The sequence below is a fragment of the Stegodyphus dumicola genome, chromosome 11, assembly GCF_044657685.1.
Source record: "Stegodyphus dumicola isolate Sdum_Otavi_A_Nest chromosome 11, ASM4465768v1".
Taxonomy (NCBI): Eukaryota; Metazoa; Arthropoda; class Arachnida; order Araneae; family Eresidae; genus Stegodyphus; species Stegodyphus dumicola.
Window position 1 is genome coordinate 25,329,577 of NC_140778.1, and position 12,713 is coordinate 25,342,289.

The window sequence follows — 12,713 nt, forward strand, 5'->3', positions numbered from 1 at the left end:
AAGAGAAGAAAGTCACTTGTCTCTAAAACTTAACTTCCTTTGATAATATATGTTATTTATGTTTGATTTAGAATTGATATGCAAGGTATAGTTATATATTTATGATTTTTTTAATCTCGTATCTGACCCGCAAATTCTTTGTAATAAAACACAAGCAAAATTTTTTTACTGTTATTTTTCCAATCTTTAATTATCAGATTAATATTAAGTTATCAAATTGTTTAATATACACTTGTGTGTGCATAAATCGGTCCTTCAATTGTGTTGAAAATATTATTTTTGCCTCTAATGCAACTTTACTCTTTCATCCATAAAACTACAGCTGTTACATAAAGCTGAAAATAATATAGGGATAATGCCACTGATCACTCCTAGCAAAATTTTGTAAGCTATAGGTTAAAGATTTCTTATGAAAAAGAAAGGAGCAAGAGAAACGTGTCAGTAAAGAGTGGGTTTTAATTTTAAAACTCTAGAATGGCTGTGACATTATATTACATATATATTTTGACTATTCACAGTAATGCTAAAGGTGAATGTATTCAATCAAGTGAAGAAAATAAGAGCAGAAATGAGATACAGAATTCAGATGGTCCAAGGTCTGGAATTGTCAAGACGATTGATTTGGCATTTTAAGCCATCAGTTTAACCATTTTAGCGTTAAGATCGTGTTATTTCGTATTGAATGATGGCTTTGCTAAATTCTGTCAGCTCATTATGAATCCTCCAAATTCGTTACAAATGTTTTTTTCTGCATCACATTTTCCTTCTCGAATTCATTGGGATCGCAATATTCTGTATTGTAGTTTCCTTGACCTCTTATCACGCTTAATTGGTAATGGGGAAATAGCCATCATTAGAAAGAGCTGTTACAATGCGAGGGTTGTAAGTAACAACCTGCAATATCATCTGCTGACCTGAGGGCAATTTTCGTACCAAAACTGGTATATGCTGAAAACCGAAAGCTTTGTACATAAGAAAAATTTATTCGTGAAGCAGAATTTCATCTTCAAAAGAAAATCTAATGTGCGCTGAAGCCATGAATAACTTTTCAAGAAATTAGTGTTACGTAATTTACAAATAATTTCCTTTAGCATTTAATAAGTACCGGGTGATCAAAAAGTCAGTATAAATTTGAAAACTTAATAAATCACGGAATAATGTAGATAGAGAGGTAAAAATTGACACACATACTTAGAATGACATGGGGTTTTATTAGAACCAAGAAAAAAAAAATACTGTTATCAGGCCTTTTTTCTTCGAGAAAATGCGTGATTCTGGTTTTGTAACTGCTACCGTGACGGGTGAGAGGTACGCCGATATGTTACAGAATCGCATCGTCCCCAGCCTGGCTGATAAACACCTGCTGGAACGTATGATTTTTATGCAGGATGGCGCTGCACCCCATATTGCTAGACGTGTGAAAGATCTCTTGCGCGCGTCGTTTGGTGATGATCGTTTGCTCAGCAGCCACTTTCGTCATGCTTGTCGTCCCAGGTCCCCAGACCTCAGTCCATGCGATTATTGGCATTGGGGTTACCTGAAGTCGCAAGTGTATCGTGATCGACCGACATCTCTAGGGATGCTGAAAGACAACATCTGACGCTAATGCCTCACCATAACTCCGGACATGCTTTACAGTGCTGTTCACAACATTATTCCTCGACTACAGCTATTGTTGAGGAATGATGGTGAACATATTGAGCATTTCCTGTAAAGAACATCATCTTTGCTTTGTCTTAATTTGTTATGCTAATTATTGCTTTTCTGATCAGATTATTGCTTTTCTAATAAAACCCCATGTCATTCTAAGTATGTGTGTCAATTTTTAACCTCTCTATCTACATTATTCCGTGATTTATTAAGTTTTCAAATTTATACTGACTTTTTGATCACCCTGTACTTAAACAGATATCTTGCAATGTCTGTAGAAATACAGAAAGTTTAGATAGTTTTTATTTTAGCTGTAATCATTGATTTAAAATACTGTATTTTTTAGACTACTAGTAAAAGTGCAAGTACAGTTGCTTTAATAACATAAAAAAGCAAATCTCTTTTATATCTTGCATCATTTGGTACGGTTTATCCTACATATGTTTTCATATTTTACATAAGTTTATTATTATTCCTAGTAGTACATACTAAGCTTTCTTAATTCTTACAAATTTTGAAAAATGTAAAAAAATTCTGAAATTGCTTCATAATTTCTTACAATTTGCTAATTACTTTCCTAATTCTAAAAATGTTTTCCTGATATTTTAGAGTAACAAATAGATGTAATGTGCACTAAAATAATATGGAATTATGGTTAATTAAAGTGCATTCTGGTGTCTATTATATATTTGTTCTCAAAACTGTTCTTATCTAAAAAATTAACTATGTTAATTAAATTTAATTTTTTATTTAAAATGAAATCATAACTGTTGAAAAAATGTTTAGATGTGTAACCCTGTGTATGATCACAAAATGCCTCCTTTTCTAAGATTCTAACAAATGACATTCTTTGAACTTTTTCAAAGTCATTTGGAACACGCATGTCGTCATGTAAACATGATATTACGGAATTTGGTTATTTTCACCTATGATGTAGTGTTTGAATGCTTTATTGAATTTCTTTCTTTCTTTTTCTTTTCTTTTCTTTTTTTTTCCCCTAACTGTTATAATCTATTAGTCATTTGAAAAAGGAAACAAAAGTAATGTTATTAGCTAATGACAAATTATTTTCATTAAAGAAAATATGTGAAATAGAACTCTTGACGTTGAATGAAAATTACTCATTCATAAGAATATGCAATTAATAATACTCAGTTAAAATAAATAAATGGTAATTTTTTTTTCCATATACCGACAGTGATGTTAATTTCACAAAATTTAAAATTTTGTACTTTTCAGGCTTCATTTTTACACCTTAGTACATAAAATACAACAAAAAAATGTTTAAACTAAACAAAAAAAAAAAAAAAAAAATTACACAAGAAATTTTCTACATTTGTAGGATATTTTAAAAAATAAGGAAAAGCCTAGAAAATCATATTGCTTCAGTAAGAAAAAATTCCGTCTATTCTAGGTAAGCAATCATACTATAGGTAAATTAAGTAACAAAAGAGAAGCGCATTAGAAATATTGTTTATTGAAACACGTTATTATCATATCATAATCCCTGACTAAAGTGAACAATTACTGTTACGAGCTGGATCAATTTTGAAATGCTAATATACGTCTTCTCAAGCTTCCAAAGGGCAAACTTTAATACTTTTTAATATTGATACTTTTTCAGCTGACAGTAATAAGTTCATCTGATGATCAGACATGTGGGCAGATTAAAAAAAAAAAGCGGTACTTTTTCGTTTTGCCGGCGCAAACGATAAAGTCACCAATAATGGTACAACTAATGCCAAACGGAATATTTTCGCTGGTAACCTTTTTTATGCTTCATTTTCAAAACAAGTCGCAGCCATTTCTTATCAGATTTATTGCTTCTTTCAATGTTGGCATACAATTACATAGAATGTTTACAAAAGATAGTTAAATATCATACCTTAAGACCATTTGAGGTAATTAAGTCAATTAGGATGCAACCACCACTCACCCGAAGGCTAAAATATAGGAAAGGTAAAATTAAAGGTTAAATTCATCAATTCTAATGAGAATGCACTAGCAAAGTAAAGCACTGTGGTTTTACATAATTTCTGAATAAGCTATTTGTACGAATTGAAATAATTCTTATATTTTAAGATTTAATTTGACATTAATGTAGATAATTACTGAGAGAATTATATTTTTGTAGCGTAGTTTACGCGAGATGAGATCACTTTGGGTCACGTGATACGAACCGCCGAATTGGGATGTTGAACCATGAAAGCATAGTAAATTCTTAAATTAATGTCTTTCTACAAATTTAGTGTCTTTATTTATTGGCTTTTTACAAAATTTCAAATCATATTAATATGTTTTTGCCTTCAAAATAAAACATTCTTAGAACTAAAATTTTTTCTCCTTGGTGAGATTTGCGGCGGCGAAACGGAAAAGTACCAAAAGAGCTTAACACTTTCGGTGCATTTCAGTGAAGAAAACATTGACACGTTTCAAAAGCTTTTTTGATAAAAATACTAATGCTTTAGAAAAAATCTTCTGTTTCTCAAAACCCTGAGAGGGTTAAAGCTAGTAGATAACATGCGGAAATTATAAAATTAAAACTATTTTTTAGAAATCATAGCTCTTTAAGAAAGAGGTATTTTCTTTAAATATCTTTTTTTGAATCACCACTACATGAATTTACAGAGCATGTAAAAATTACAGAAAGCTTTAAAGATGAATGTGTTTTTTTTTTAATGTAATCCTTATTTAATAACTAAAACTCTTTTATTTTAAATTGCTGAAGTCTCTTTTCATATGTTGATAATGTTTGTCAGCTTATGACAAATATGATTAGTTTGGAAATCTCTTGCGAAAACCACCAGCTTGCATCTGATTAGTAACTTTAAACTTTTCATCTGTAAAAAGTCGCAAAATAATGCCAAGGTGATAGATAGCATTAGTAATTATCTCTTATCCACCTGTTCTCTGCTCTGTGTGAGAACACTTAATGAGCCTTTTATTTTTCTTTTTTCCTGATTGAATTTTGATTTTTGTCTTTGTGTGCATAAATTTATATATTAATTAACTTTAGTGTTTTATTATGATCCAGCACTATTTTAAGGTTGCTTAATGTTTTATATATGAAGTTAAGATCTTATGAATAGTTAATAAATTTATCAATTTATTCATTTTCTTTCTCTCACTCTCTCTCTCTCTTCTTTTTTTTTTTTTTTTTTTTACAAACACTGATGGTAAAAAAGTAACATAAACTTGTATTAATGATTGCTTTTGCTACTTGCAATTTATCAGTGAAAGTGTTTGCTATTAGACAGTATATAACGCAAGTATGCATTTTAATCTTTGTCGTTACTATTTCAGGAGTTTGTTTGACGTGTATTTGAAACCCTATTTCCTCGAAGCATATCGACCTATTCACAAAGGAGATCTTTTCTTGGTCAGAGGAGGCATGAGGGCCGTGGAATTCAAGGTTGTGGAGACTGACCCTAGCCCCTATTGCATCGTTGCTCCAGATACCATGATTCACTGTGAAGGTGATCCTATTAAAAGAGAAGTGAGTTGTTATGCTTCCTATTGAATGTACATGTTTTCAATATAGGTGATCTTCAGTTAAAATGCTGATCTTCACAAAATGTGAACTCTGCACATTCATTAAGAAAAAATAGTTAAGTTCACATATCAAAATAAGTTCACATATCAAAATGTGAACTCTGCACATTCATTAAGAAATTAAATTTTTGTTATAATTCTTTATTTTGCCTGATGAGGTATTTTACACTTCAAAAACAAAATATACTAGTTTGGGAGAAGTTCTAAGACAACAAAAATGTAAAGGCTCTTTTTTAGTTGCTTCAGACTAGCTTTCAGATTTTGTGAACAGCAATTAACAATTGCATTATTCAGAAATGGGTAGAGGTTATTTTCCCACGATTTTGAAAAATGTTGAGCATGTGAAATGAAGGAGTCTTTTCTTTCTTTCTTTCTTTCTTTCTGTTTTTTTTTTAATTAACCTTCTGAATGTTGTATGTTTCCATAAATTCAACAGTTACAGTAACATAAAATTGTAGAGAAACAGATATAAGGACTTGCTCTTAAAAAAATAATCTTTCTTTATAAACAATAATTGGGTGTGCAAAAGCATTTGGATGATTAAGTTTGAGGACAGATATTAGTAAAATTATTGGTACTTCTGTACTAGCAACTATTGCACATGTTTGCTAGTGTTGGCAAAATTGAACATTGAATTTAAAATCTTGCCATATAGGCTTATATGGGTAGCTGTACCTAGAAGCAGGGTTTGCACGGTCCTTAAAGAGTCCTTAAAAGTCATTAAATTTTTTGGAATCGTTTTTTGGTCCTTAAAAGTCCTTAATTTTGGCCCAAACCAGTAGAATGTCCTTAATTTTAATCATCTGAAATTTCTGTTTTTATAACTGCCATTTTGAGTGTGAGTTAGCATTTTGGAGGAATATTTTTGGCGATTCACTGACTTATATGGTTATCTTTTGAATGGGTTATAATTTGTTTCTATTTTTAATATAAATGACGGGATACTCGAGTTTCTAAGCAAGAAGTGAAACATAAGCATTTTGAAATTAATTTTTTGTAATAAAGAGCTCTTGAACAATTTTCGCTTTTGGGAATGTGAATTCTTTTATTAAACGGTTCTAAATTTGGCGACTTGTCAACATTTTGACGATTTTAAGACCAGTTTCTAGAGAAAATTTTTAATTCCAAAATCAATTTTTCGACAATTTTTTTAAAAACATCATAACTTTGATAAATTTCATTAAAATAATGGTAACATATTGGAATTGTATTTAAAAAATAACATCAAAATAAAACATTTTTATTTTCCACTGTCATATTGTAAAGTTTTATTTTGGCAACTTATTATACAATATTTTGAATCTGAAAAATAAACAAGGTATAATGCTATAAAGCACAATTTATGAAACAACTCTTAGCAAAAGCAAAATTAACTATGTAATTAATTAAAAATATCTTCTTTTTAATTTTTTCATAGTAAGCGTTTTTCCCATGTAATTGTCTCAGAATATTCAAAATTCTCAGAATGTGCATCAGTTTCATCTATAAAGTAATTTTATACTTTTTCCCTCCCTTTTTTTTTTTTTTTTTCCAAAATATTTCTGGGTTTTTGCTGTTACAGAATTGTTGGGATAATTTTTCTTTAGTATTTTTGACATTGCAGCTTGCAAAATTTAGAAGGATTTGAAGGCAAGCTTTATAGACCCACGATTCTAGAAGATTTGAGAAATATGTGACAAAGTGAAAAATGTCTCCATGGTATCAATGGGTAATGGATGTATTTTACAGAATGTTTGCGATGAATTTCTTACTTTTTGGAGAACGTCTGGAAGAACAATGAAGACATGAATAATATTTGAGTATTTTACTCCTGATACTAGAATCTTTCTCTTAACATGTTTATCTTCCCTTTATTTTCTCTACTTTTCACGAGACACAAGCATGGAAAATACAAAAATGCTTCTAATCATATCACTTGGGCAGGCATTATAGGAGATTTTTTTATTAATAAAGAAATTGAAAACTTACAATTAAAAAGATCCATCTAATATGTTTTAATGCATCATACACAGAGCTATGCATCATACGCATTTTCCCATTTGATGCAATCTCTGTGGATCTTAAATTCGACTGCATAGTGCCTTTCTAAATTCTGCTTCCAATGCCTGTCTAAATTCTAAAAGTTTCGCCATTTCTAGATTTTGTTGTTTAGTGTGTCACTAAATTCTAAAAATTCTGCCACATCAACTCTGTAACCGGCCTTTACCATATATATATTTCAAAAATCAACATAAAAAAACCAACATAAAGCTAACTATTAGTAAAACGTAAATGTCACATATCTTCTTTCAAATATGTCCAACCTATTATAAGTGTAAAATATTTAATGCTACTTGATAAACTGCATGATTTTATTCCCAAACTTATTAATAATTATGTTAATAAATTTACATTTGGTAATAATGCATGCTACCATCTTTTTCTGAAAATACGACATCCTCCAAAAATAAGCCCTATTGTGATTTTCGGAACTTTTTGTAAAATAAGACATCCCCCGAAAATAATTCCTAGTTAAAATAATGTGACAAAAAGAATTCGTTAAAAAATGCTGTTGAAACGAAATATTCCGAGAAATTGTTTACCTCTACAGTTCGTTTCAAATTAATTCTTGGATTTATCTTAACCAGTTCACCGTTTGCTCCGAGAGAGATATGTTCACAGAAAAGGCATCATCATCCGTTAGCGTCGGCAGACTCTCGTCGGGGTGAAACTTGGGCTGAACCGAAACCCCCGAGACGCATACGGCACAGCAACGATAGCTATATCACAAGACTTGAGAGATTCGAACCAATGATTCAACAGGAAATGTATTTGGAAGAAAATCAGAATATAATTGAAAATTTTATTTATAACGATGTTCCAGAAGAAGATGACGTGGCTGTAATTGAATAGATTTAAATTTCTGTATTCTGTGTAAAATAAATATTAAATAAAAATATACTTTTATTTTTGCCCTCCCCCGAAAATAAGCCCTAGCGTGTATTTTGGACCATAAAAGAAAGTGTCTTATTTTCAGAAAAAGACGGTACTTATGGATCTATTTTATTTTTAGGATGGTATTAGAAAAGTGAAATTCAGGCATAGAATAATATTTTTAATTGAATTTAATCAGTTTCCATATACTTATAGGTCCTTAATTTTTTTCATTAATGGTCCTTAAAAGTACTTAATTTCCGTGTGCAGAAATGAGTACAAACCCTGTAGAAACCTGAGTACTTTTTCTTTATCTACAGTCCTAATTTCAGATTAGTAGCATTGTTTTATTTTGGGTGCATTATTTGAGTATAGCATGAAACAGGAACTAATTCATGCATGCTTGTATCACATATGCATATTTACGTACTTTATATACCTTCATTTTGTTGATTACTATCCACTGGCTGAAACGTTACAAATATTGACTCTACAAATTTTTGATTTTTTATATAATATTTCTTGTTTTTCATTATTTATAGACAGGATAGTGTCTGTGAGTTGTAAAGATAGCCATCCAATTATTTTCTGCCAATTCACGAAGTCTGAGAGCTGGAGACTTTCCATAGGAATGTGGATAATCTGAAAGAACTCCAAATTGTTTTATGAATGCTAAGCTGTACTACTAAACTGTTAATGTGTATTAAGCATAACTTTTTTTTGTTACCTATATCTAGATATTTCTTTAATTGTTTTAAAAAAATTTTTTTTTTTGTTAAATGTTCAATGAGATCTAAGTTAGATTATTTATTCTAGGAAGAAGAGGAAACACTGAATGCAGTTGGCTATGACGATGTTGGTGGATGCCGTAAGCAGTTGGCCCAAATCAAAGAAATGGTAGAATTACCGCTAAGACATCCTAGCCTATTCCGTGCTATTGGTGTTAAGGTAAGACAGACCCTGTATTGATAAAGTTTATTTTTTGTTCTTGGTTTGAAAACTTTTTCTGGTATTTCGATATATTTTTCTGATATTTCTGACTTTCCTGCAGTTAAAAAATTCATATTTATTTTCCTATCTAGTGAAGATATAAATCATGTTTGTAAATTTGAAGAATTTAAAACGAGATTAAAATTGATACGTGAACCTAATATGTATTTAGTACTAAGTGGCTGAATTACTCCAGTTATAACATCCTAATCTACTTTGAATGTATCAGTGACCAAGCAGCCAAGATAATTCTTGAATTTACAAAATTTTAATAAATATATTGTAAAACCCTTGTTATCTCAACTCTGCTGAACTCTGAAAAGATTCAGAGAAATAATAATTAAACACAAAGCTTAAAAGCCAGTTGTCTTTCAAGTTTGTTGTAAATTAGTTTTTCTTCGGCTCTTTATTTAATATATCTGAAAATGTAAATAAAGTCTTAATTCACTATATGTAATGACCTATGACATATTTTTCTATAAGATAAACTTCAGGTATCTTTCATTTGTGGTTTAAACCAAATAAATTGTGCTGAAATATACCCTACAAATGAAAACCATCCAAAATGGAAGCGTTAGAGATTTCAGTAGGCTATAATAAAGCATTTTTGTAGTACATTTTAAGTAAAATTCTGTGCATAACTTTGCCTTTGAATTGATACTTTCGAAAGTGAAAATATATGGCATGCTATGAGGAATTTGTATACTATTTATTGTTTTGTGCTTTCCATAAATTCTGTATTTCTATGAAACCTTCCTACTTAATCAAAAACAAAGTACAACATTAAGAATCTTTTGCAGTACTTGTTTTGATAGTTTTTGAACTACCTTCGTCAGCTGTTAAGTGCAAATGAATTTGCCATTTGCAGTTAGCAGCATGGATCTTGTAAGAGATAGACTAACTCAGTGGGTAGAGCGTGCGTCACCCACATGTCCGCAAGAAAGAGTAGGGACGATCTGGCTTACTTTAATACGGAAACCTATGGCGTTTGTATCATCATATAACTGTTTTTAATTATTAAATATGATACGTTGTATAAGTGATGAGATTATGAAAGTCACAGTTTTTGAAAATAAGATTTAATATATATCATTGAAGCACTTTTTATTGCATTTTGCGCATTTTTTTCACGCGTAATTCTTGTACCAACATCTTTACTCTGGTAGAACGGTAAAAATTCTAAATGTAAAACTTACAAACTTATTTCTGTGTACAAATAAAGTAAAATTAAATAATATTGATAGCACATAATGCTTTAAAACAAATAAGGTAAAATTAAACAAGAACTCATAGTTTTATTTTATGAGTATTTTCAGGCAGTAGTTTTTTAAATTATTATAAGATATCAAGACAATCCTTTATTTGATTATATGATCATTAATTATTAACATTACAAGATGATTATTTATTTTATTAGTTCATAAAATTTGGAGCATAAACTTTTCTGAGTGTAATGAGGAAAAAAAGAAAAGATAAACTTTGGAAACACTCAGATTTGATTTTATATTACGCCCAAAGCAGCGTTTTTTTATGACATTTTCTGTGTTACCTTTATTTATTAAATATCATGTTCTTTGCAAGTAAACCCCATAAAATTCAATTCAAGAGCAATATCTCAAAATATTTGAAAATGGCATATCTTTAGAATTTCTGTGCTGGAGATAAAAATGTTATTTTCTGTATAGGGTTGCCATTGCTCTCTTTGAACTAGTTGAGTTTGTTAATCAAAACTTCGTTAAAGTTACAAAATATGAAGTGGATTAAAAGAAATTCGAAATTAGGTCGTTCAGGTGCCCATGTTCGAGTGGAGGATTACGTTATTAAAAATTTGATGGCTCTAAATTCCGTCGTTTTTTCACAATGCGAGAAACATACGTGCATTCATGCAGATTCTTCATTATTTAATTTCTTTAAATATAATACAGGGCAATAATATTTGGTGGCAACAGTTTGCAAAGTGAAACAGACATTTATAGTGAAACAAAGCAAAATGCAGTTTCGAAACTAACAGCTTTCCTGAGCTGCCGCCCTTTTGAGCTTATTAAATATATTCACAATAAATACGAAAACTTGTGCAAAACTAGAAATAAAAAATAATCACTATAAAATATTAGCACAATTAATTATTACAGTTAAATACAATTTTTAACATTAGAATAAATGCATAAAAATTATCGAAGTGTTAAGTGTTTATCACTATGATGTATTATGAAATATTATTGAAATAAAACTCCTTTGTAGAATATTATGCTATAATATTCACCTATAATTTAAAAAAAGCAGTATAATTAAGAATTTAAAATAAAAACTTTCAAAAATTCATTCACGCAGGCTAGGCCCAGTATAATAGCGGTGCATGGAATGGAATTTCAAAAATCATCTTATGGATTTTAGTATTTTTTCTTATTTACACCAATCAAAAGCATAAAAATTGTAAGAGAAAATCATTTGTTTGAATTTTCCTATTAGTTCAGATTTAAAATATTATTTTTTAAAAGAAGTAGATATAAATTTCCTAACATAGAAAAAGCTTAAAAATTATCCAGACCTGAAAGCATTACAATTATTTTATGATGTATAATTTATTTTATAAGCTTTATAATTATTTAGAACATTAATTATGCTTGATAAACATGCTAAAATTTTAAAACTCAATCTCAGTTTCAAAAATAAAAATATCTAAAAATTCTAATTTGGAAAATGAGGCACACATGCCGCAATAGCCAACTATTGTTAGGTATCTGCAATTCGTCCCTACTCCTCCGGATGTGATCAAGGTGACAACCGGGAATGCGCCAGGACAAGGGAGAAAACCCATTTGGGTTGGTCTATTTCTTATAAATTATTCTTTCTGAAAAATGTTTTTAAAAAAAATTACTCTGATTCTTAATGTTGGATTTTGTTTTTGATTGTTATTCAGCGTGATATTTAAACTAAACTTCCAACTTAAACTATAATAACTGTAAATTTTCATTATGTAATTTTCTAATTTCATCTGTAAGAGACAAATTGTTAAAATGATAATTATAGTAAAAGTAAATACAGTGAATCCCTCTCTAAGATTACCACCCATGGTTTCAAGTAATTTTGGTCTTGTATAGAGGCAGTGTTCAATACTTATTTTTTATTGTATAAGTTCCCAAGAGTATTGGTCATTTTCAGAAGTGGATGCTTTAAGAAAATTTACTGTATTTAACAGTTTTCTTGCAATTGGTTGGATAATTCTTATTGTGTAATGGTAACATTGTATTGATCATTTTCAGAAGTGGATGCTTTAAGAAAATTTACTGTATTTAACAGTTTTCTTACAATTGGTTGGATAGTTCTTATTGTGTAATGGTAATACTGTATTGTATTGGGATTACGATCGGATAATTGTGATGATAAAATTATAGCTGTAGAATCTGTTAAAGAAGTTCTTACAAAAAATATTCTTTAAGTATAAAATAAAAATTTTTTAAATTTTGAAGTGTGTGATGAGTTTAATGAAATATTGTAGAAATATAATAGTAGTAAAATGACATTAGGTCAAGTTAACTGAAAAAAATTCGGGTTCTAAAGTAAATGATTTCACGAATGAATTACTTGGGTTATGTTTGTGTGATTAT

General features: G+C 29.7%; 1 protein-coding gene across 1 annotated transcript in view; it reads left to right on the top strand.

Annotated features, from left to right (window-relative positions):
• TER94 (Transitional endoplasmic reticulum ATPase TER94) overlaps positions 1 to 12,713 on the top strand; it is a 95,012-nt gene that overhangs the window by 30,753 nt on the left and 51,546 nt on the right. The window contains exons 5-6 of the mRNA XM_085826600.1: positions 4,954 to 5,146; positions 8,932 to 9,063. Coding sequence (XP_085682726.1) covers positions 4,954 to 5,146; positions 8,932 to 9,063 — 325 coding nt within the window. The remainder of the gene's footprint in view (positions 1 to 4,953; positions 5,147 to 8,931; positions 9,064 to 12,713) is intronic.